This window comes from Macrotis lagotis, chromosome 8 (assembly GCF_037893015.1).
Source record: "Macrotis lagotis isolate mMagLag1 chromosome 8, bilby.v1.9.chrom.fasta, whole genome shotgun sequence".
NCBI lineage: Eukaryota > Metazoa > Chordata > Mammalia > Peramelemorphia > Peramelidae > Macrotis > Macrotis lagotis.
The window spans coordinates 88,798-113,752 of NC_133665.1; the positions used below are offsets into that span (position 1 = coordinate 88,798).

The following is a 24,955-nucleotide window of genomic DNA, read 5'->3' on the forward strand; positions in this document are numbered from 1 at the left end:
ATTGGCCCCTGGGGTGGACCTATGTAGGAGGTAAGTTGATGCATGTGGAACTGATCTTAAATCCCTTGAGAAGGAGGAGAAAAAAAGGTGAGTTCTTGGTAGAGTCATAATTTTCATGATCCCCCCCATAGAGCAATTACCACCCCACAAATTTGACCTCTGATCCCCCCCCCCCCCCCCCCGCATGAAAGAGATTCTTCTCTACCCTTTCGATTCCCATTCCTACAATGGGTAAAAGAGAAAGCATGGGATTACAAAGGAACAACCAGAATCCCACATTCAGCCCCAAGTCTTTTCAGTAATATGATGCAGACTACAATTCCCAACATGCATCATGAGTGAGGCTACTCAGTATGCTGGGAAATGAAGTCACCTCCACAGACCAGTAGGGGTGGAAAAGTAAAAGGAATGCAGAGATGGTAAAGAACTTAAAAACTTCACACTGTATACTTGCTATAACAATATCAACTTCAGAAGGAAGAAAAGTACTCCCAGACCCCAACGTGGATGAGTATGCAGGAGAAGAGCCCCACAAACCTATTTCCTGAATTTCCCTAAACTCAGAGATAATGAGGCTGCTTTTTGCTGTGTCCTACTAGATGTGTTTATTACATGATTAAAGTTCAAATAAAAAAATAAAAACCAAAATCTTGGCTGAGGGGTCCAGAAGTGTCAAGGGCAGGAGGAGGGGGTAAAGGTGAGTCCAGGATCAGAAGCCTCTCCCCCAGGACTCCCAGGGTCCCACAGACCAAGCCAGGTTCTGCTAACTCAGTTTTACACGCTCCAGCTCTTCATCCAGACCAGCATTTGCACGTTGGGAAATCCTGATGTTTCCTTCAGAGGTTGAGCTTGGTGCCTCAGTTGTAGAGGTTTTGGTGAGGGCTCCATACACACCCATAGCCTATGATTGGAGACAAAGTTATGAGACTGGAATGGGTATAAGTGTATATAAAACACAGACAGAGGACAGGCATGAAAATTTGAGAACTAGAGACTGAAATGAAGGAGACATAAAGATGTGAGAGACCAGGGAGAGGAGATTCAAGTATGGTAAGCAGAGGACAGACAGCAAAAAATTAGTTTCTGACAGAATTTAATTAAAAAGGGGATACCTGAGGAGACTAACCTGAGCCACCATGCTAGTAACATCTCCAGGATTAGAAGGTAGCAGGATGGTGTTGGAATCCTTTGCCAGTTTGGAGAAAGCACTCACATACTGCTCGGCCACTGTTAGGGAGGCCGCTGCATCTCCATTCTGTAATCGCCAGGGGCATGAAGTTAGGAATTACAAGAAGTACAAATAGCATAAGGGGTCATGGGAAAAGAGCCACAAGAAATGGGAAATCATAAGGACATAGCTTAGGGAATGCATTTTTAGGTTAAATCCTGGGAAGTGGAAGGTCAGGGATGACAAGTTCCAATTACAGGCGACAGAGAGTCAAAGTCAATCCCCCAAAAGTAGATAGGGGAGCACTATGGATGTCCTAAAGGAGTCAAGCAAGGAATATCTCTCAAGTCACTCACTTGTTGTGTCAGAGCTGCTGCTAGGATCCGTATAGCCTCAGCCTTGGCCTTTGCTTTGGCCAGCACTGCACTGGCCTCTCCTGGGGGAGGCAAGATTTCTCAGTGACAGGCACAGGGGAAACTTGTTCCTGACCAAAGTCACTCTAAGGACAGAAGTGTGCCCAGATTAGACCCCCTCTACACCCCCACCATCACTGACCGGCAGCCTGATTGATCTGCTCAGCTTTCTCTGCCTCAGAGGCCAAGATCTGTGCCTGCTTCTTTCCCTCAGCCACATTGATGGCAGATTCTCGAGTTCCCTCTGACTCAAGCACTGTCGCTCGTTTCCGACGTTCTGCTTCTACCTGGAAGCAGGACCACCCCATCCCAAAGTCAGTAAGGAGACAGACTTTGTTCTTAGGCTATCAAAGATAGGGCTCAAACAAAGATATAGTGATACTCTCTCATCCCAAAGTTGTCTTGGGGGTAAAAGGAAGGCCAGAGAACTCAGATGTAGATAACCATAATCCCTGCCCAGAAAGATGAAAGAGCAGGGATTAGGAACTAAGAAACAGGAAATCCACTGCCCTTTTAACTAGGCAACTGAACTGGATAGTCCTTATTTCTGCAACCAAAGATCCTCCCAGTTCCTATGTCTTCCAGCAGTGGACCATCCCACCTTTTGGGAACTATGCCCTCACTCCCCCAACCTGCATCTGCATGGACTCCTTGACTCGAGGAGGTACATGGATGTCCTTGATTTCATAGCGGAGGCAGCGGATACCCCAATAATCAGAGGCCTGATTGATGGCATCCACAATGCTTGCATTCAGGGATTCTCGTTCCTGGTATGGGGGAAAGAGCTTGGGTAATATCCTTCCTTGGTAGGAGCCCTGTCCTAGGAAGTAGGGCTAGGCAGACAACCAGATACCTTCCCTCTACTCCCCTCACACCATCAAGCCTCTGGAGGAAGACTAAATAGAGCAAGGGATATATAAAGAAGTCTACATTCTTACCCCCAGTAACCAAGAGCTAGGCCCTGAAGTCACTCACTCGAAAAACTTTATCCAATGAGAGCTTTCCAAGCTCACTTCTCATGGTTGTCTGAGCCAGTTGGGTGACTGCATACTCTGGATCTTCCACACCATAGCTCGCCTAGGGGAAGGGTTATGATAAGGAACATGACATCCTGAGATGGGGAGTCACAAAAACTGTCCACAAATTTAGAAGTAGGAAGGTACCTTGTAAGGGTCCATGATGCGCAAGTAAAGGACTCCATCAATCTGTAGTGTCACATTGTCTAGGGGAAGGGGCAGGGGGAGGTCAGGTCTTTAGTTTCTCAGCTTCTATCCCACAGCTCCTTGTTCTCCCAAATTCCTTCTTTCCCTCCTTGCTATACCCTCCTCCACTCATTTCTTGGTTTTCCCTATAGTGACCTCCCAATTGCTTCTCAGTCACATATATGCTCACAGTCATATATATTCCCATGTTCACTAAGAGTTGCCCACAATCATCATAAAAACAACATGACAGTGGTTGCTTTCCTTTGGGCCTTGGCACTCTCCTTGTGCCTCATGCCCAAGGAAGGGTACCCTCCTCACCAAGAGTTACAGCTGACTGTTCAGGCACATTGATGACAATCTCCTTGAGGCTCTGCACATATCGGATTCGATCCAGCACAGGGATTAGAATGTTCAAGCCCTGTTTAAGGGTAGAAGGAGTTGGGGATCAGGGAGGAATTAAGACCCAGAAGGAACAGTCCCTGTCCCAGAGCATTCATTCCATGGGTGCTTCTGAATAATCCAAATGTACTGTTTCCCTCATTAGAAGATAAGTTCCTTGAAAGAGACTGTCATGTTTTCCTATTTGTATCCCCATTCATTAGTTCAGTGCTTTATATAAATGCTTTATTTTTATTTTTTAGGGTTTTTTGGCAAGGCAGTGGGGTTAAGTTGCTTGCCCAAGGCCACACAGCTAGATAATTATTAAATGTCTGAGGCTACATTTGAACTCAGGTCCTCCTGACTCCAGGGCCTGTGCTCTATCCACTGCGCCACCTAGCTGCCCTGATGCTTTATTTTTTATTCTTTCATAACCAGTAATTTCCCCAGCTATTGGGGGGGGGGGTAAAGAAGAAATCTAACCGGTTCCAAAATTCGGTGGAATCGACCCATTCGCTCCACTACCCATGCCTCTTGCTGTGGCACAAACAGCACAACTGTATTTCTGGGTAGGCCCGAAGCTGTACGGTGTTGAATGGGGCCTGGCCAGGCTCTTCTGGGACCCTGGAGAAAATAACAATGGATAGGAAGGTGAGGAAAAGGCAAATGGGTTAAAGAGGAGACTGGGGACAGCAGAGATGGGAAAATAACTCAAGAGATGGTATTACTGACCAGACTGGGGGTAGGGAGTGCGCAGGTTAATTGTTCCAGTTTAAGTTCAGGACAAGGAGTGGGATGGCAACAGGAGATGGGAGGATATGGGTGCATTGGTGATAAAATGGGGGCATGGGCTCACAGCATCATAGATTTTTGGCCGCTCCTTAGAGTGCGACCTCCTTCTAAAGAGCCGGCAATGGGTATGAGACAAATGCAGAGATGGGGGAGACAGAACAAGGGGCGTGGAAGTAACCTCAGGGTCTGGTCTGTACGAGGATGTAAGAGAAAAAAAGAGCAAGTGGGGTGGGCAGGTGAGAGCCCAGGAAAAGCATAAGGCAGGCGCAGGGCAGGCAAGGGGGCTGGCACGCGGGCGCGAGAGGACCGGAGTGGCAGCCGCCCAGGGTAGCCCCCACACACACTCCGTCCCACGTGTATGGGTGTGATCTCTGACCCTCGGGTCTCCCCGTCACGTTGACACATCCCACCCGCACCTGGCCCAGGTAGTGGGGGAGGAACACGACCCCTGCCTTCGCTCCCTTGGGGCCGTGACCCCTTTGCCCAGAAGTCCAGCGAGGCGAATCAGCCTCCCTCTCACCTTGAGCGCAAGGGTCCCGGCCCCGCGCGCCGCGCGCCCTAGCATCTCCCACCACCACCTCCACGGCCGCAACCAGACCTCCGCAACCAACGAGACTCGGCCTAGAACGGCCCCTTCCTATTTCCGGAGTGCGTGCACCGCCTTATACACCCCCCGAGAGACACTTCCTTCCGCTGCTTGGTGTCGGAGCCAATCACGGGCGCCCGACAGTTCAGGCTCTGGAACTGTTCCCCGGAAAGCGAAACCCTTCTTGGGATGGGTTCCGGGGCTGATCCCCCACCCACCCCCACCGCTGTGGCCCTGTCTCGGTTTTGCAAGCACCGGCAGAGACGGCTTTCTGTATTCCGGGCCCTACGGAAGAAAAGGTCATTGAGACTCGGCCAGGCGCCTGCGTTCTTTCCGTAACCCCTCTCCAAACCTCAGTTTACTCGCCTGGGCCTCAATACTCAAGAGGAGTGGGGGGAGGGGGTTAAGGGTTGCTATGGCGTCCCGAAGGGGAAGTGCTGTTACCATAGCGATGGCTTCTCCAGGAGATGACCCACACCCCTCCCCCACCAGCAGTGAGTGACCTGGTTCCCAGTTGCTATAGTGATTGGGCAGCCTCAGTTACCTTGGTGACAGGATCTCGGCTTCCCCTGGCCCCTTGGCTTTCTCTCACTAGAAAATGAGAAGAGCGTTGGGGTGGAGACCAGGCAGCTCCATAGTTTCCTACACCCCCTGCTTCCAGGCTCTCCAGATCTAGAATCTCCTTGAGCAAAAGAAAAAAAAAAAAAGAACAAAACATAGAGCTGTTATCTATTATCCTTAAGTCCATGTGCTAGATTTTCACTTCTTTATTTGTCCTGACACAATTCACCCCATCTTTCATGTTTGGATTTTTCCCACTCTCCCTTTGTGGCCCCTCAGCTACTAAATCCGGGTGATTCAATCTCTGCATCACCTCTAGAATCTTTACCCTCCCACCCTCCCATCATCTCTACCTCCTCTCCTCTTTTATTTGTGCTTCCTGCCAAGCTTCATGCTTCCTTTCATCCTTTACTTCTTATTCATACTCAATACCTCCCTTTCACAGAGTGAAATTAAAATCAGAATGTTAATAGTCAAGGCCTTCCATAATCTGGCATGTTATATTTCTAGCCATTTCTCATACTACTCCATTCGATATGATCCATGCTCCTAGAACCTTGCGTTCAGTACACACCATATTCGTCATGTTCCCTATTCCTGGAATATTATACTCCCCCACAATCCTACCCTCACCATCTTTCCCCATTGAATTTCGACCTGCCCTTTAAAGTCCTTTCAAAATAATATCTATTCTTTGAAACTTTTCTGTTTCACCCTTTCCTACCCCCAAATTGGTTTCCCTTACCAATTTTATTTTGCTCAGCTCATTCTTAGGTATTTATTATTGCCACCTCTACTTGATTTTGAGCTCTGTGTTATATTCTTAAAGATATGCTCCAATTTCTATGTGACCAAAAAATAGCAGAGAAGATGAATGAAAAGAAGACAGAACGTATGAAAGAAGACAGAAAGTTAGGAATCAGAAAGGCAAGGTCAAATCTAGCCTATGACCCTTACTAGCTGTGTGACTTCATCTGTAAAATGGGAATAATAGCACCTACCTCCCAACGTGGTTGTGAGGATCAATTATGTAAAATACACAGTTCATGGCACCTAGTAATCACTATATAAATGTGCTATAAGCACTATCATCATCATCATCATCGACGGAGTGAAGTCAATCCCTCCCCCTCAAGTACCTTGCATAGTTTTACACAGAGAAGGTGTTTAATAACTATTTGTTGAATTTAAACCATTGAGAAAGAAGCTAGACCCAGGGACTAGCTTGCAAAAATTGAGACAATACTTCCAGGAAAAGAGCCTGTGCTTATCTAGAAGCTCAGATTTATTAATGTTAAGACCCGAGTAGACAAACATGGAAGGATTTGGAGTAATCTCATGCCTCCCTCCCTCTAACAGAACTAGGTAATTAGAATGGATAGTGTGCTGGGCCTAGAGTCAGGAAGACCAGAGTTCAAATATGTCCTCAAACATGTGTGACTCTGTGGAACCTGCCTTAAGATTCCTCATCTGGGGATAATGATATTGAGGATAACAAGGTAATATTTTTAAAGTGTTTGGCACAGAGTCTGTCACATAGTAGGCAGTTCATCAATGCTATTATTAAATACTCAACCAAACCATTCCAGAAATGGATCCTACTCCCATTTCAGTGAATACTCCCGAGCCTTTGAGTTTACTACCTCCCTTAGGATCTTGAAAAATTAATTTCATCACTCTAGGCATATTCCTTTTGTAAAATGAGGAAGTTAATAGTTGATTTTTTTCTAAGATCCATTCTAATACTGAGTTATGCTAGGAGGACATTGAAAAAGTCCTGATGAGTTTCCCAGTATCTTCCGTTGACCAGCCTTTCATTCTTCCAAGGTCTAAATTATCCACTCAATGTCCATCAGAAGTGTAAGGCTCAAGTCATGTCTCCAAACAAAAATTTATTAAATTTCTTTTTTCTTTTCTTTTTTTTTTTTTAAGAAAAGTACCAGGTACAATTTATTCCTCTGATTTTCAAGTTTCTGCAAATGCTTGTTCCCCTAAACTCATCCCCAGGAGGCAGGGCTGGTTCTGGGTTAGGGTCCAGGATAGGGTACAGTCCAGGGGGAACAATCAGCCAGGAACCACAGCAAACACAACACAAATGTGCAGGGGCCATTCCTCCCCCAAGCTGAGGTAGGTTGGTCAGAGTCCAGGGCTCACCCTCTCCCCAGGCAAGAGTTGGCCCTGACTCTCCTCCCCTAGCCATGCCTCTTCTTCCCCAGTCCTCAAACACACACAAACACAAACACACACACACACACACACACACACACACACACACACACACACACTCACTCTCACACTTAAGGATGGGAAAAGGAGAGCATTGGAGTTCAGAACCCATCTTTATCCTCATTTTTCTCTCTCTCTTTCATACTCATGCACACATACACACGTTTGGTTTCTGGCAGGCATCATGAGAAGGGAAAACAGGAAGAAGGGAAACTAGGTCTTTGGCTATTGACCCAGTCTCTGCAGGATAATACCTCTACTCTGGCCCTCAGGCACATGGAGCAAGGCCACCCCCCACACCATTCTTCTATACTCTCCATTTCCTCCTAGCCTCACTGTCCATCCGGCATCAAGAGAGAGAGCGGCTCTATGTCTCTTAACAGAGACCCTGCTCAAACCTGGAGGTCAGAGAAGTGTCTGAGATGGGTGGATCAATGTCAATTGTCAGATTTTGGAGGTCAACAAAGCCATCCCAACTGAATAAATTATAAATTAACAATAAATAAAACAAAAGGTGACCCCTGCCCAGGATGGGAAGGGAAAGCTGAGGGAAAGGGGAGAGGCCTGTGTTCCCAGGGTTGACCGAGAAGGCCTCACCCCCTACGATTCCAGACATGGGAGAAATTTCTCTTTTTCACCATCTAAGGGAGAAGCTGGGAAGCCAAAAGGGAGGGGAGTGAGTGTGTGTGAACCTGGAGCAGGGTGTTAGCTGGAAGATGGAGGACAAGAGTTTCAAACACCAAATGGTCAATACTTCAGCCTTGCGTATAGCTGTCCCTTTAATTCAGGCCTGGAGGACCTGCCTCTCTCCTCAGGCCCAGTGAGTCCAAGATGGAGTAGGCCAGTGTCCTTGGGGAGCCTGAAATCACCAGGGCAGTCAGGGCAAAGGTGAATAACGAGGATTTTGGGGGGCTTCTGTCAAAGCCTGCAGCTCATAAGGGAGCCCTGTGTCTAGTTCCAGGCTCCGGCGAGAGAAGAGGAGGCGGATGTCCCCATGCAGGTACAGCCGGCCAGAGCGAGAACTCCGGAACCTGTCGTGGGCAGAGAACTAAGATAAGAATCCGAGGAGGCAGGAGCCAAAGTGAGGTCTGAGATGAGAAGACTGTATTGGAAAGATACAGATGATGAAAAGGGAAAGAAAAGAACTGGGCAAGAGATCTGAAGCTATAAAGGGAAATTGTATCTAAGAAAGCCTGGATCAATCAAAGTAGGAAAGACCTGAGTTTTCTCAACTATATCCTTAGCCCCCTACCTGAGGTGCAGCAGGTAGCAGAGGAGGCGGTGAGTGGGGCTCACACTGCCCTCCTCACCCACAGGCACCAGGAAGAGTCGGTGGCGAAGGAAGGTCACATGGGCAGCAGGCATGTCCGAGAAGTCAAAGGTCACAAGGAACATCTTCACCACCGTCTGGTTAGGGTTAAATAAGGTCTGGGGGCAGAGAGAGAAGGGTCAAGAAAAATTCTGGGAGACCACCCCTCCATCCTCCTTCACTGAACTCCATAATGTGGAATTGGGAAGGACCTGCTGCCACCCATCTTCTCCCCATGGGGCAGACTCACCACTTGAACGGTGCCCGCCTTGGGAATGCCATAGCCCTTCCTCCCCAGAGGGTTCAGGTCCACAATGCCCTGGGAATTCCAGAGGAGTCAGGGAGCCATCAGTTAAAACCAAGGTTCCCAGAAACCCAAAGTCTGCCCCCTTCCATCTCAGAGCCTCCCAGCCCCTTATTCCTAGAACCCCTCCTCCACGAGCTTCATCCCTTTCCAATCACCATAGCTCTTAACCCTGACCACTACATTTCCCCTTTCTCCCTGCTTCCTCATAACCTTCCAGACTGTAAAACAGATTATCAAGCAGTCCTTACCAGGAAGGGGGCAGGGGCATTATGCTCAGAGACATCAAAGAAGGTGACAGCAACAGGCAGAGTGACATGCTGGGGACAGTAGGAACCACTGGCCCCAATCTCAGCAGTGAAACCTTCAATGTGGCCAGATGGTATAAATCGACCTCGAAGAAGTGACTCCTAAATATCAATAAGGGACAGTATGTTAAAGGAGAGAGACCACTACTGCCTTAAAACAATTTGCTGAGGGGCATCCTCTCCATAGGAATCTTTCCCTTTACTAATCCTCCTCTCTCCTCCATCCCACCTAGTGCCTTTCCAGAACCCAAGGAAGTCAGTACCTCAAAATTGCCTAGCAGGGTGCGACTGACAGCAAGGGTAGGAACAGGGGGGGCACTGGGAGAGATCAGCAGGCCTGGACCTTTCCGGAAGCTTCGCAGGGAGCTCCTTAATAAGGGAGAGGAAGAATCTATTCAGTAGTCCCCTTTCCCTCCAGCCTCCCACCCTAACACCTTTTCTCTAACCCTGGAACTTCTCCAGGAAGCATCCATCCCATCCATGACCATCTTTCAAGAGGAAAAAGGGCAATCTTGTGTAAGAAATGAGATCAAACACTTACAGTTTTAGACGTCGGGCACCTTTCAGCCTTCGCCCTGTAGGACTGCAGTCTGCCAGTCCCTGCAAAGGACAGGGAGAAGAAAAGAGAGGACCAAGAATGCTAAGAGGAGAGTCAGAACGTGAGCGAAGGAGAGAAGTGGGGCTCAAAGGGAAAAATTTCCCATTCAGGACAGCTCTGCCTAAACCGAATCAACATTATTTTCAGAGGTTGAGGGCGTCAGGAAGAGAGGAAACAGTCAAGATGAAACAAGACCTAGAATATCTATGGTAGACATATGGGTAGGACATCAGTGCTATTCTTAATCTACAAAGTTTGGCCAGAGGGACACTAGTTCCAGAGGGAAAGTCTCACTTGGCTACACAGAATGACTTGCTTGTTTTTATAGGGCTAGACGGACTGGATTAGAGCAGCACACAAATAGAGGGCAGCTACAGGACACTGAGAGGTAGACTTGTAGCTGTATGCTTTGTTTCTAGCCTAGGGCTCACCTGCATTGGCTCCCTGGATATGGGCAGCAGGTGATTCCAGAATGGCGCAGCTTTGGCATCAGTACTTCGGGCAGTGGGGGGAGGGCCAGGAGGAGCTGACCTGTGCCTGCGAGGAGCTGGTCCCTCATCTCCAGAGTTGGCATCAGGGGCCTCTCCAGCTGGGAGCAGCCGCCGCTTGGCAGGACATGGCCTGAGGGGAGCTGGGCCTGGGGGGGTGTGCTCAGGGCTGTGTCCATTGGCAGTGCCAGGGGGTTCCCCAGGCCAGGGGCTGCTCCCATTACCCATTTCAGGACCTGTGTCTTCTTCCCCTTTCTGTGCAAGACTGTGCAAATTAGCATCAAGTATGTGCAGCTGGCCAGAAGATGCCACTGACCCAGGGACTTCACCCAGACCCCTCATCCCCCCAGGCTCTGGGGGGCCCCAGTCTCTGGTGTGCAAAGTGCTATAGGAAGCATGTGGTAGAGGCCCAGGAAAAATCCAGGCCCCAGTAGTCCTAGATGGATTTGGGCTATCCCGATGTTCCACAACCTGGAGACCACGGTGTGAGAAGTGCTGGCCTTCCCCTCCAAGGCCCAGGCTGAGCCCAGCATCCAATGACCCCACTGTGGCTAGCTCTTCAAGGGGCTGTCCTTCCCTACTCACTGTCCCTGGACCTCGTTTTGCCTCACGGTCACCTTCAGTGGGGGGGCCTGGCCGCTTCAGAGTCCTACGGGGTTCAGGAGGGCTGGCCAGAGGGGAGAAGACAGATACTTGGTAGACTCCCTGGGACACAGTCCCTCCTGCTTGGCTGAAGCCCATGAGTAACCCACCCCTCCTGCCCCCCTGCCCAGCTGGGGGCTGTGAGGGGCCAGGCTCAGGGGATGGTGTTGGTTCCACCTGCACGTGGCGCATGGAGTTCCCCTCAAGTCAGAGCAGTTCCCCCAGGAGGCCTTTGCTTTGGGCCTGGACTGGGGGTCCTGGGCACATCTGGAAAGAAAAAAGAAAAGGAAGTTACTTTTCTGGGGAATGTCCCAGATTTGCTCTTTGAATTGCTTCTGTACCATTAGATGATCACTGGAAGCAGAAGATATGTGAGTAAAGGTCATGTCCATGATTTTCAAATCCATATCTATGTGGTTTTCCACTTGAACTTTTAGGCCTACATATATAGCTGCCCAAAAGACCTCTCCATTATGAACAGACTTAAAATGAAATTAATCTTTAACCTTAACTTCTCACTCTCATGTTTCCCATTTCTTTTTACAGTAATACCCTCCCCTTCCAATACCAAGACCAGAAATCTATCTTCATCATCTTCACCTCCTTTATCTAATCTGGGAACATATTTATCTTTCCTTCCTCAAATCTGAACTCTTCTCAATATTTCCAGAGTTACTGGTTAGTCTATCTTTATTTATTGATGCAGTAACCCTTGCCTCTAGTCTCTCACTCCATGCTACTGACAACTCTTCCTAAAACACTGCTTTCATCATGTCACCCTCATACTCAAGAACCTATGATGGCTCCCTATAACCTCCCCTTCAAATTCAGTCTAATTATCACAACCCTCCACTGACTGGCTCTCTTCTCCACCTCTATCCAACTTGCCCTCAATATTCATTCTCTCATTTTACAACATAAGATCATAGATTTAGAGCTGGAAGGGTTTTAAACCAGCTGGAAAGCTGGTTTTAAGGCCAGAGTTAAACTCTGGCTCCAAACTCCAAACTCATTGCTCTGTTATCTGTGACTCGACCTAACTGCCTGAGTCAAAAAGCTCTTCATCCTCTTCCTTATCTACCCAATTCTTAGACTCTTGAAGATCCGATCAATACTAATATCTACAAAACCTTCCCAAAATCCTTGTTTCCTATAATGTGCCTTCCTTAGTCCTTTAGCATAAAGTTCATGCCATATTTCCCCTCATATCTTCGCCTAAAGATTATCCTTTACTTGGTCTCAGTTTCATCCATTCCCTGCCCCCCCCAACTAGATTCAGTTCATTTATTTATTTAGCCCTTACTTGGTATAGGGCATTGTGTTAGGTACTCTGGTAAACACAAATATTAAAGAGACATGGACCCTATGAGCTTACAATCTAATTGGGAGAAGGAAATGTCATACAGATAAATAGAAAGCAAGAGAAGGAGAAGTTTACAATAATGGAATATTTTGGGGGGAAGGGTTTAAGGAGGATGGTGGTAAAAAGGGAATAGGAAATCAAGGAAGGCAGCAAGGAAGAGCTGGTACCTAAATTAGGCTTTAAAGGAGGGGAGGAATTTCAAAAGAGACATGGATTAGGGGAAAGTAGACATAATGCATTACAGGTAGAAGGGACAGTGAATGGACAAAGGCAGTGAGATAAGAGAACAAGAATGAGTTTGACTGGAGTGAACAATACACAAAAAAGGAATAATGAGAAATATGACAAAAAAAAAAAAAAAGAAGATGGAGCCCAATCTGTGAGGGCCTAGAACATTAGGATAAGGATTTTGGACTTTCCATAAGCTATTAGGAGTCCTGAAGATAGCTTCAAGGGTAGAGGTCATATCTTTCATCCCTCCTGCATCTCTCCTAGTACCTAGCATAGAATAAGGTATGCAGAAGATGTTGGTTGGAGTAAAAATTTCTCTCAACACTTCCTAGAGCCATTCAATGCCAGGATGTCCTTTCACTCCAGTTTGTACATTTTCATATGGTAGTCTCCCTACCTGGAATGTCTTTTACTCCTTTCTACTAATTTAAGTGTCTATCTCTTGATACTGAACTTGCAATTCACTATCTTCAGAAAGTCTTGATTGGTCCCACATCCCCATCACTGCCATTACTTCTAGCTACTTTGGTCATGAAGAATGTCATCCATAGCACAGCCAGGTCCTAATTAGCTTGAATAATGAATTCCCCCTCTCCTCAGCAAGGGCTTCCATGTCTTTGAATCTCAATTTATTGGAAGTTATGTAAAATATGTAAGTGGTTCCAGTCCAATGGAAATATGCAGTGTAAATTTAAATACTACAACTACTTGGGGCATGGGGGAAAGAGGAGGACTCATCATTTGCACTAATAAGGACCTGGACATAGATGTTTTTGTACTTGAGGCTGTTTTTAATGTTTCTCAAGTTTCTTCCTGCCAAAATCTTGTTTCTTGATCTAGACTGGAAATTCATTGAGGGCAAGGACTATGCCTTTTCTGTACACATCCAACTCCACACTTAGTAAAAGACCCCTTGGTTCCTCTTCATACATAGTAGATAATCAGTAAAAATGGAATTGGCATTGACCCAGGAAGATTTTCAGAGTGAGGAAGAAAATCCAGTCTCTGTCCTGGAGGAGAAAGATAATTTGATTGTCTATCCATCCTTCTGAGACCCAACACTCACCACGCTGCAGGGGGGGCCCTTGCCTGGCTCCCTAATCCTTCTTTTCAACTGCTCTTCTCTACTAGCTGGTGGTCTGGCCCAATACCCACTCCACTGGCATGGTCACTGCCACCATCCCGGACACCTCCTTGGCTCAAATGGAACTCTAAAGAGAAAAGCAAAGAAATGAGTCAGGATTCAAATCAAGGCCACAAGGCCAGGCTCTCTTTAACCCACACACCCCTCCTTGGGAGAAGGAACTTCCAATGGATGCCCCCAAACAGAATTTATTTAGGTTTTTGAAGAGAACAGAGGGATGTGATGACCGTCTTTAACTAGATTGGGAATTTTTATGTGAAAGAGGGATTAGATTTATTCTAATTCCAAAGGCCAAACAATGATCAGTAGATAGAAGATTCAAGACAACTGATTTTTAACTCAATAGAAATAACTAGGAATGTCCTAGCTACAGTCTCCCTTACTGGGGTTTCAGTCAAAGCAGAGGTTGAATAGGCACAGATTAAGAGATTCTTGCAAGTAGAATTAGACTAGATGACCTCTAAGATCCCTTCCAGCTCTAAGATTCTATGTCCAGTTGTCTAGTGGGGTCTGTATACCACCAAGCTTGTCTGGGACTCTGTTTCCCTACCCCCTGCCAAGCCCTCCATCACACAGAGAAATACTGGATAGAGACAACATTGTCCCCTAGCCTGGTTCCTCCCCTCAATCTCCTTAAGGAAACTCCATACCTAGAGCCCCAAGGCCATAGAGAGGTTTATTGTCTCCACCCCCCCCCCCACCCCCCACTTCCCAAGCTGCAAATCACTAGCCAGATTTCTTCCTTTCCTGACCCCACCCCCACCCCTACTCTCTCTCTCTCTCTCTTCTCAGCCTCAACCAGGCCCAGGGCTCCTCCTAGTTAGACCCTACCCTTCACTTCCCCCACAGCTTTCACTTAGTTCACTGGCTTTTTTGGCTAGTGCTCAGGCAGGCAAGCTGCCTCCAAAAGGCTTCCAGGCAGCATGGCTCTTTAACTGAAGGCTTCCCAAGAAGAAAAGAAGTTGCGGGGGGGAGGGTAGTGGGGGAGCTAGGAAGGAATGTCATTCCTAGGGCCTGCCCCTCCCCCCAGGGCACTGCAAACCAAAGATAAGGCAGCCACCGGAGAGGGCAGCAGTGCTGGGTTGAACCTGTAGACAGCTAAACCCCACCCCCTTACTTCTGAGGGGAAGGCCTCCACCCCACCCCAAAGCTTTCCTACACAAACTCACACAAACAACTTCAACTCTGGTTTTTGATTCTCTAGGACAGCCAGTTCTCTAGGAAACAACCCTCTTACTGAACAAAATTTCACTCTAATTTGTCCCACATGTACTGGACCCACATCCACCGTGGGTCCTACCACCTCACTAAATAAAGCCTTCACTCAGGAACCCATTGTAGGGAGTAGTTTAAGGAGCCTCTTGGGATAGGCACTAAGACTAGGGACTGTTTCCCTTTGGCCCCCAACTCCATCCACTGGTATCTGGGCTATCTACCAGAGTCCCCTTTTTTTTTCCTGACAAGTGAGACTGCCCTCTCTCTTCTCCCTACCTTTCCAAACCTTATCCCCAAAAGAAGGTGAAGCTGAATCCATTGAACCCTTGTAAGGTCCAGAGTTCAGATTTGTCCCTGATGAAAGAAGAGAGAAGGAGCCCAAATTGCTATGGACTTGTGTCAGATAAGTTTTCATGGATAAGGTGGAAACTGAACTAGACTTTGAATTATGAGCAGTTTCCAAGAAGTCTTTTTTCTCTTTAGCAAAATTCAGGATTTTATATTTCTGGGGGATGGGGTGGGAGGGGGAAGTTGTCACAAACTAAACTTGGTCTACTCAACCTTCCTCTTTTCACAGAGAAGCTAAATGAATATTTTTGTTGCATTAAATTCCCCACCCAACCAATTTATGCCCTAAAGAAAATATCCTCAGCCTTCTCCCCTACAGCAATTATTTCAAGTCACACCCCCTACTTCCACACAGCTTCTGACCTTCTGCGGAATGGGGCACTCTGGGGAGAAATCAGGTGGTGACACAGTGCCCCCCAGGTGACCCGGCGTTCTTGGCATCTGATTATTACCTCGGTGCCCTTTGGAGTACCAGACCCTTTAACATGAGGTTCCTGCTTCTTTAAGCTGGGAGCCAGTCTGCATGTAAACCAAGACTAAGCTGACTCATAAGGCTGCTTGGGAGGGGCTCCTCTGTGTGTGGGGGAGGGAGGATGGGAATCAGTAGAGAGGCATGGACCTCACCCTCTGTGCAGGAGGTAGGAGCCCAGAGACACCAGTTGGTGACAAACAGCTGTGCCAGTCTGTGTGGACTGCAGGGACTGCAGCTCCCAGCATGCTATGGGTATGTCACCAACGAGAACTACAAATCCCAGAAAACCATGGGACTAGCACTTTCAGACACCTGCTGGGGCCAAAGTGAGAAGTATTGGGGGAGGGCAGAGCAGGAGCCTAGTCCCAGCCTCTTCCTTCCTTCGCTTTCTTCCCCTCCCCATAAATATTAAACCTGCCCACTTCTGCTCTTGACCAAGTCAGCAAAGAAGGGGGCGGGGGGAGGCAGAACATGGAGAATGGGTCTGTTACCTGATCAGTCAGGGGAAACACATATTCATTCTTTCCCCACGATTTCTTTCTCCTTCCTTCTAGCTAGAGGGTTTGGTTCTACATTGTTTTCCTTGCTCCTGGATCTCATTCTCCCTTCTCCACCTACAGCTCGACCTTCCACCAACATTCCAGGGTCTCCAGCCTGAACTTCCAAATCCCCCATTTCATAATCCCAACCAAGTTTTCTGAGCCCCCATCCTCTGTAATAATTATCCACACATCCCAGCCTTTCCCCAGACCAGACCGCCGGGTCACTTTTCCTTATCCCAGCCCCGAGAATTGATTTCAGATCCTAACTCGCCTCCTTTCTGACCTCTCTGGTCCCCCTTCATCTTCTGATTCAGGCCTCCTTGGTTTCGGCAGGTTCTCCCCACCACTGGTCTCTCAGACACCCCCCCCCCCGCAGTTACCTATTTTTAGAGGACATCTCCCAGCTGGGCCCCTAAAACGCAACCTTGCAACTCACCCTGTCCCCAAACCGGCTGCCCACGGCTGCCGTTGCTGCTCCTCCTCCTGGGCCCCCCCTCCCCTCCGCCGGCCCCCAACCCAGACAAAGGGCGGATCGGGCTCAGGCCGGGAAGAGGCACGCGGCTAGCGGGCTCGGTCCCCGGCACTGGCCCCAGCTCTCGCGGCCCCCCAGCTGCTGTCGAGCCCCTCCCAGCGCCGGTCCCTCCCCGGGGCCGCCCCGGCTCCGTGCCGCCGGCTCCGCGGCCCCTCTGACTCACAGGCCATTTCCTACCAGCTGATGGGGCCTCCCCGCCCAGCACCCCCCCAGCCCGGGGCCCGTCCGCGGCACCGCACACGCCCCCTCCACCCGGACACGCCCCTCCACCGGGCCACGGCCACGTTCATTGGCTCGTGGGGGGGCCGGCCTCCCCCGGACCTCCCTTGCGACCACTTCGCCAGGCACGCCCTCTCCTCCAGTCGCACCCCCATTGGTCAGCAGCGCGTCCAGCCTACCTGATCGACCCCGCCTCCTACATTAACCCCTCACCCGCCAGGATTCTCAGCAGAGTGCTTCTTTCCCACCCACCTTTTCCCTTGGGGGAGAAGATAGCTTTGGGGGCTCCTCGGGACTTGGAGACCTCACCCCCGCTTCATGGGCCACCCAGAAGAGAATGGGAGGTCCCTGGATGTTTTCAAATTGGAATTAAACAAATCCTAGAGAGGAGAACCTGAGCTCAACTTCCACATCTGTCTACTCCACTGCCTAAAGTTACCTAAACACTCAGAGCCTCTGGAAATTCTCTATGATCAAATTGCAAAAGAGTCGCCAATCTGCATTTGTAGTAGTTTCCTCACCTGGAACTTCTTACACCTAGGATATCATTAAGTCTGGACAAAAAAAAGGTCAATTCTTCCCCTAAGCAGAGCTTTATCCCACCCCTTTGACCTGCCCCTCTCAGCTTAAGGCTCTGGAGCCTGTGGGTACTTTTTTAAAAAATCTTTTAAATTTCTTTTTTTGCAAGGCAAATGAGGTTAAGTAGCTTGCTCAAGGCCACACAACTAGGTAATTGTCTGAGACCAGCTTTGAACTCAGGTCCTCCTGACTCCAGGGCCAGTGCTCTATCCACCTAGCTGCCCCAGCCTGTGGGTACTTTTAAAGAAGATATGACTAACCTCAGGCAGCTCTTTTAGATCACACTGACTAGGCTGGAGGTGAATTTCTGATCCGCAGATGAAGAAAGGAGTCACTCAGAGTGGACCCCACTTCTATCCCCTCCTTTGTACCTCCAACAATCACTATGAGATCCTTATATTTGGGGCCAACTCAGTCCAGAACTTAAAGAGAAGGATGGGGGATGAGGAGGGAAGGGGTAAGAAAAATAACAGGATAACTTGTGTATCCCTGAATCCTCAGGCCCTCATTCCAGGATTAAAATGCCACAGAGCACTGAACAGTAATTCCATAAATTGCACTCAAAATCTTGGTCAGAGGCCCTGAGGAATGGGGCATATACTTAGTAGAGTTTGGGGGGAGCAGCTGGGGGAGGGAGGGAGGAAGAGGGCTCATACCAATCAACATCAAAGCAGGAGGAAACTGGAGAAGCTGCCCAGCTCTCACTGGTGGTGCTCACCCCCATGACTCACAGCTCCCTCGAAACTCTCCACCCTTTATCCAGCTGAGTCACCAAGACTCCAGGCCTAGCCCAGGCTTTGACTGATTGATTAAATGACAGGGCAGCCTTCAAACCCAACCAAGTGTCCTTTTCCCTGGGCTTTCCCTCCCCCCCCCCCCCCACCTCTAACATAGTCAGTTCTTCATAAAAACCTCCATTTGGTTCTGGTTGATGGAGTAGAAGGCAGAAGTTTATAGCAAAGGAAGAAGAATAAAGAAAAAATAAATAATTATCCCTTTCAAAAACCAAAACCCTTCTCTGTCAATAGAGGGATGCTAAAGTGCTCTCAAAAGCTGTGACTCAAGAGATCAGCAACTTCACTCCAAAGGCTTTAGGTATACAAGGGTCATTTCAGGGGCAACTTAAGGGGACAGTTAGCACCTCTCCATCCTCAGCACTTGGTCCTTACATTATCTTTTGTATTCTCTATCACTGAACCCATCAGTTCTCCCTTCCTGGTAGACTGGGCAGAGAAAAAAGAGCTTTAGGATAGGATTTTCTGTTCAGTGAGATAAATCAAGAGGAGAGAAAAGGTTCACACTTCCTCCATACCCTACTAATGACTCTTCTACTTCCACAGACACTACTGTCTGACCTCAAAGATGTTGATGCAAGAGAGACCCAGAAAAAGGAAGATGCTGAATGGGAAGCCTGAGGGGAAGGTGGAGCAGTCCAGGGTAGATTCCCTGATAGGTAAGAAGGCGCTCACAGTTTGAAAGAAAAATAACCTTTGTGTTATAAGAAAACCTATGGTGGATGAACTCCTAGTTTCTGCCAAGTCTGAGTCTGTCCCACCCCCACTCAAGGGTCCAAGGAGAGAGGAATATTTTACTTATTACTCTCTTCCCCCTATGCAGAAGAAAGGAGAATAAGCAATCCTCAAGGGTATCTAGGCTTCCTCTTATACTAGTTTATGAGAAGAAAAAACAAAAGTTAAGCCTCAGCTATCATGGTCTTGTTTAACCCAACCAATAAACAGTAAAGTACAGTAAACAGAGTCAAAGAAACTCACTTCCCCTTAGAAGCTCACCCCATTTTCAGAAATTCAATTTTCCTCAGCATCATGGACCAATGAGATCCTGGTTTCCAAGAAGATATAATAATCTAGGACTGTCTCCATTCCTAACCCTAATCTCAAATCAGATAGCAGCAAATTCTACTGAACAAAGTACATATCTCCAAAAGTTATGCCTATACTGTCCTCAAGTTAAATTAAACTTGCTTGTTCATCAAGTTCTACTTTTTATGATCATTTAAGGGCAGAATATGAACCTGTTTAGGGGAGAAGAGAGAAATGATACCTGGATTCCAGTTGCTGCCTTCTTACTAACTTGACTTTGAACAAATTATTTCTTCTCTCTGGGCTTGTTTCCTCATCTTGAAAATAGAATGCTGGACTAGATAATCACACCTTATGTATTTAATATACTTTGAAAAGCACTTCACTAACCATTATCTCATTTGAAACTTACCACAGTCCTAAAAAATAAGCAGGGAAAGATACTAATTATTCTCATTTTACACATGATCACTCTAAAAGTCCCTTCAAGTTCTAAATTCTATCATACTCTAACTTACCCACTGACTAATCAGATATTCAGTATTACCTGTCCCTCCCCCTACCACCCTCAAAAAAAGGCATTTAGGTAAACCTGCACAATCCCACCTTCCCCCCTCTCTAGCAAGGGGCCGTAGGCTAACATTGTCTAACAGGGTCTCTGATGCCCTGCCTGTTTGACCAGCCTGTGCATTCCCCACAGGCTTCTGAACCTGGTAAAGCTAGGCTATCCCTATTCTCTTCCAACAGCCCCCCTTCCCCCAACAAGAAAGCCAGAAAAATCTGTCTGCCCTAGGCCCACCCTCTCTAAGAGACAGTCAGGGAAGCAGTGTTGCCATGGCAATCTGGTCGTCCTCATCAGGCCTCAGCCTGTTCTCCCCACCCCCACCCCACCCCCCACCCCCACCAACCTGCCCCCCTTTGTTTGGGTCTAGGGCAGTCTTGTCATGTCACTGACACCACAGGCTGCTTTACACATACATCATTCATCTCCTCAAAAGCAGCTCTTCCCCCCAGCTAGAACCCCTCTTTATACCCCACCCCCAATCCAGAAAGGGAAAATCTTTTATGCCCTTAAGGAAGGATCTTCAGTAATAAACCAAAGACTCCATGTAGGGATCCAAGAGGGCTCCCACCAAGGGGAAATAGGGCAGAACATTACAATCAGCAGTGGTTCTTGCTCTACTGGGTGAGTGGAAGGAAGGAGAGAAGAGTTTGTAAAAAAAAAAATGCAACTTCCTTCTTCCTTCCTATAGCTAAGGTTGAGAGATCTCCTCTCTTTTAGGGCTTATGTTCTAAGAGAAAAGAACCTTTGCACTTACAGAACACAAACTTCAATGTCTCCCACAAAGGCCCAAGACATCCCAGAGGGTTGTCAGCAAATGGTAGAGGTCTGGTTTCTACCCAGAGAGTTCCTGGCCAGGAGAGGTCTGCTGTAGTGAGAAGGGCTGGGCTTATGGACATAGCTTGGTACTGTGGAAAGAGTACCAGATTTGGGGTAAAAAAATAATGAGTTTGAATCCTGGCTCTGCCATTTACTACTTGTATGACTTTTGGCAAGTTATATAACTTCTCTAGGTCTGTTTTCCCATCTGTAAAATGAAGGAAGGGATGGTTCTAGATGATCTCTAAGGGGGTTCATTCCATCTGTAGATCCATTGATTTGTTACCAGTTCTCTGGGTCTCAGACACCTGAAAACAAAGCTTGCCCAGGGAGGGCAAGAACCAGCCAAGTCCAAGGCAAGGAAGGAAGTGGGAAATGAACACACCCAGAACAAAGGGGCAGGGCAAAGGAAGGTCCAGGGCAGGGGGCAGGGAGAACAGGGACCAAGGCAGATTATCAGTGAGGAAGAGACAATGGGTGTTGAGGGAGGCTCTTAAAAGGACCTGGTTGGGATTGAGAGTAGGACCACCTAGAAAATGGGGGATGCCAGGGGTTGGGTGAAGAACAGAAGTAGGGCAGGTCAGAGGGAGAGGGCTCCCTAGAGATACCATGGACTGAGAAAGAGACTTTAGCCAATATTGGGTAATCTCACAGGCAGAAATGATCATCTCCCATGCTTTATATTCACAGGGACCCACCAAGGACAACAAGTCTCACCCATGTGAGAGCTCAGCACCTCCCCAGGAGAGTGGGGCTTTGTTCTGAAAGCATCTTCTCCCTGGGCGGGGGTTCCATGGGTACTGGGAGTTGAGGAGAAAGCAGGGGTACTTTGTGGGCACAAAACTTGCTAACTTCTACTACCGCCTATTACTAGGCTCCTTCAAATCAACCCTCACCCTTTTACTACAGACGCACTCCTTCAGTTCCTCTTCTGTTTCCTTCTTTCTTCTACAGACCTCCCCTCATTTTCCTCATGCACACATTCCTGCCTTCCCATTAGTTCTTGTAAATTCCCACATATGGCCTATAATATTCCTAATCATAAAATATTTCCATACTACTCTGCTCCTTCTGACATATTTACTAACTCTCCAACTCCCTCTCGTGCCATAAAGCCTTTCCCTTCCAAGTCAAACCTTCGTATTTAGTTCCCCTCTTCCTCACACAAAGGAACCCCTTCTCTTGACAATGTTGTCCTAGGGGATCTTCCACAGGTTTATCCTTCCACTTTACAAAGTCACAGATCCACCCGAAGCACCTCATTGGGTCACTGGGATTATGCTAGACAGGGCTGTCACTCAGACCTGTCAGCTCTCTTTCCTCACCTAGCTAACCCCACCTTTCACAAGCCCCTTCTCTCTCTCTCTCCTCATCATTCTTTCTACAGGCTCTTTTTCTTTTGTCATATAGACACCCTATTTCCCTCTTTCAATCAGCTCTCCCATTTCACTCCACAGACCTCCCCATCCTCCCGGGATGCTCCCTAAATACCCTCACCTCCTCTCCATAGCCCCCCCCCCCCACACACACACAACCCAGTTCTCCCTCCTCAGCACCCATCTCTATAGCCCCCTTCCTCTCCTCCTTCCACCTTCCCAGACCCCTCCCCTTTCTATCCCAGCTCCCCCGACAGACCCCTCCCCTTCCTCAGACAGTACCCCACCGCTTCCCTTCCTCAAAGCCCCTTGGATCCCCTCCCCCCCAGCTTTCCCACAGATCCCTTTCTCATGCAGCCTCCCCCCATCCATCCCCTTCTCCTTATCTCAACAAGCTCTTCCATTCCTCCTCCCTCACCTGTAGCTGCAGTGGTCGATCCCTTTGCACCTAGTGAGGGGCAGGGACAACAGAATAGGGGGTTGGGGGCGGTTACTGAGCAGCCGCAACCTCCACCACCTAGCCCCGCCCTTCCCCTCCCCCAGGTCCGCCCCTTCCCTTCCTTCCTCCCTTCCCCGAGCTACGCCCCTCCCCCTCGGCGGATTCCCCCCCAGCCCCGCCCCGTCCATCCCTCCCTCCGAAGGGCCCCGCCCAGCCCCCTCGGACCCCTCCTCGCCGCCCGAGCTCCGCCCCACTTCCCGGGGCTCTGGCTGACCGCTGGGAGGACTCGACCTCTCTGGGCTCACCCTTGGGCTTGGGCTAGGTCGGGACTCGGCGGGGCTCCGCGGCTCTTGATTGACGGCAGCTGTCCCGCGGCCGGAGCCGGCCCCCTGCTGCGCTCAGCCAATCGGCGGCGGAGCAGCGGCGGCGACACGCGGGGACTGCCTCAGGTCCCGCCCCGGCCACGTGCGGCTTCTGTGATGACAGGTCGGGAGGGGGTGGGGCTTGGCCTTGGAGAGCCCCGCGGGACCCCGAGGGGTGGGGCTTGGGGCCCGGACCCCGCGGGCAGCTGGCAGCCTGCTGCCCGGGACCGGGCGCCCGGGGCGCCTGTGCCCGCGCTGCGCCCGGGGAGGGCCCCGCCGAGCTGGACCGCGGGCCCGCCCGCCCCGTCCTCTGCGTCTGGGACGGTGCGGAAAGAGCACGAACCCAGTAAGGGGAGAGGCAAGTCGGAGCAGGAGGAGCTCCTCACAGGCTCTGGACTCCTCCGTTGGACGCGGCTCCCGAGGTGGGGAGGCCCCTGAGGTGGAGGGGCTCCCGATGGGGCTGAGGAACTCCTCGGAGGGCTCCGTTTCAAGGCAGGGTTTTATTTATACGAGTAAAGCTGAAATCTCAGAACTGAAAGGGACGAACTCCTCTTGGTACAAGTCCTCACATCTTTAAGATGAAGAAACTTGACCCTCAGAAACTTCAAGTGACTTTTGCTGTGGCCACACAGGTCCCGAGCCGTCTGAGAACAAATCGTATTATTTTCACTGCTCCACGCAACTCAACAAACCAAATATTAGGTTCCTACAATGTGCACAAAGCCCTGTTGTCCTTGGGTCCTAGGGATAACTATATACTCAAATGAAAACCAACTCAGCTCTGCCTTTCAAGGAGCTTGCAATGGGAATTAGGGAAGATAAGACAATACATTAATAAAGATGATACACATAAAAAGTCTTAAGCAAAAAAAAAAAAAAAAAGACATCCAGATCAGAAACTTCCCAATTTTTCTTGTGGTACAGACTCCTTACTACCATTTACTAACATCTTTCCCCACGCAGTGATAATATTCTTTGTATCCAGTAAATAGTGTATATAAATTGAAAAAAAGGTTACTTAGAATTCAATGAGGCTTTCAAATGAATTTCAGTTTTATTAAGCACAGCAGTTGAAGCTGTGAGGCAATGAGCTTGAAATCAGAAGAGGGTTTTAATCCCTCTTCTGATACATTATAGTTTTGTCACCTTGGCAAGTCATTTGACCTCTTTGTGAGTGAAACAATTCTCTAGCATTTATCTATTAAACCAGGGACAGGCTATGATCTTAATAAGTGCACATTCTAGGCCAAAAAATGAAAAAAGTGCAAAGACATGAAGACTATATGAGAAAGCCAGACTAAGAAAAAAAAGAGTTCATACTGAAGAATAGTGGGAAACTGTAGATAAGCAGTACAGAACCAGACTGTGATCGCCCTTTAATGCTAATCTAAGGCATTTGTACTTTGTATTAAAAGGCAATTAGAATGGATTTTAATAAGTGCAGGAAATTCTTTATCCTGAGGAAATTGAAGAGTCTTCCTACCATCCCAACTGCATTTATATAAAATAGGGAATGGTAATATATGTGTAAGAAATATGTATTCAACTTACAGAAAAATGTTTAATTTTTATCCTGTCTTCTAATGAGATGCACTCCTTGCATTTGTCTTGGTCCACCCCCACCCTCCACTCTCAATCTCTGATGGGCCCAAGATCCACAGATTGAGAACTACCAGTATAGACAAGGCAGTTTGGTGTCAAAGTGGATAGAAGGCCAGACCTGGAGTCAGGGGGATCTGAGTTTAAATCCACTGTCTGTGAGAACCTGAGCAAATCACTTAACCCTGTTTGCCTCAGTTTCCTCATCAGTAAAATGAACTGGAGAAGGAAATTGGTAAGAAAACCCCAAATGGGGCCATGAAGAGTTAGACATAACTGAGCAATAATAAGAATAATGAGTGATAGAGCCAGCTAGGTTGCTTAGTGGACATAGCACCCATTCTGGAGTCAAGAA

At 48.4% G+C, this 24,955-nt stretch overlaps 2 protein-coding genes across 10 annotated transcripts; both read right to left on the reverse strand.

The window, feature by feature from the left end:
• Positions 1–579: 579 nt before the first annotated feature.
• On the reverse strand, positions 580–5,028 carry STOML2 (stomatin like 2). The gene is made up of 10 exons (XM_074196135.1): positions 4,477–5,028; positions 3,648–3,788; positions 3,105–3,204; positions 2,745–2,803; positions 2,557–2,658; positions 2,214–2,348; positions 1,724–1,868; positions 1,525–1,604; positions 1,127–1,255; positions 580–901 (listed from the first exon to the last, which is right to left on the reverse strand). The coding sequence occupies exons 1-10, from the start codon at positions 4,519–4,521 to the stop codon at positions 764–766; spliced, it is 1,074 nt and encodes a 357-aa protein (XP_074052236.1). The 5' UTR covers positions 4,522–5,028; the 3' UTR covers positions 580–763.
• Positions 5,029–7,343: 2,315 nt separating this feature from the next.
• ATOSB (atos homolog B) lies at positions 7,344–23,030 on the reverse strand. 9 transcript variants are annotated; one of them, XM_074196139.1, is made up of 12 exons: positions 22,945–23,030; positions 22,619–22,648; positions 21,542–21,624; positions 20,763–20,913; positions 13,639–13,783; positions 10,280–11,245; positions 9,792–9,850; positions 9,514–9,619; positions 9,194–9,352; positions 8,889–8,957; positions 8,582–8,757; positions 7,344–8,360 (listed from the first exon to the last, which is right to left on the reverse strand). In XM_074196139.1, exons 6-12 carry the CDS (start codon positions 11,168–11,170, stop codon positions 8,207–8,209), a joined length of 1,614 nt encoding a protein of 537 aa, XP_074052240.1. In that variant the 5' UTR covers positions 11,171–11,245; positions 13,639–13,783; positions 20,763–20,913; positions 21,542–21,624; positions 22,619–22,648; positions 22,945–23,030; the 3' UTR covers positions 7,344–8,206. The 9 variants fall into 9 exon arrangements, with proteins under 9 accessions (XP_074052240.1, XP_074052238.1, XP_074052241.1 ...); XM_074196137.1 differs by lacking the exon at positions 20,763–20,913; XM_074196140.1 differs by lacking the exon at positions 20,763–20,913 and having other exon boundaries at positions 22,914–23,011.
• Positions 23,031–24,955: the final 1,925 nt, after the last annotated feature.

Bases quoted from the DNA above. Each gene is read 5' to 3' on its own strand.
- STOML2 (XM_074196135.1), bottom strand. From the start codon at position 4,521: ATGCTAGGGCGCGCGGCGCGCGGGGCCGGGACCCTTGCGCTCAAG. The intron at 1,869-2,213 runs GTTGGGGGAGTG...TCCTGCTTCCAG, and splicing joins AGGAGTCCATGCAGATGCAG to GTAGAAGCAGAACGTCGGAA. The intron at 902-1,126 runs GTTAGTCTCCTC...CTCCAATCATAG, and splicing joins TTACTAGCATGGTGGCTCAG to GCTATGGGTGTGTATGGAGC.
- ATOSB (XM_074196141.1), bottom strand. From the start codon at position 11,170: ATGCGCCACGTGCAGGTGGAACCAACACCATCCCCTGAGCCTGGCCCC. The intron at 9,620-9,791 runs GTAAGTGTTTGA...TCCCTTATTAAG, and splicing joins GGTGCCCGACGTCTAAAACT to GAGCTCCCTGCGAAGCTTCC. The intron at 8,958-9,193 runs GTAAGGACTGCT...TGGAATTCCCAG, and splicing joins ATGCCCCTGCCCCCTTCCTG to GGCATTGTGGACCTGAACCC.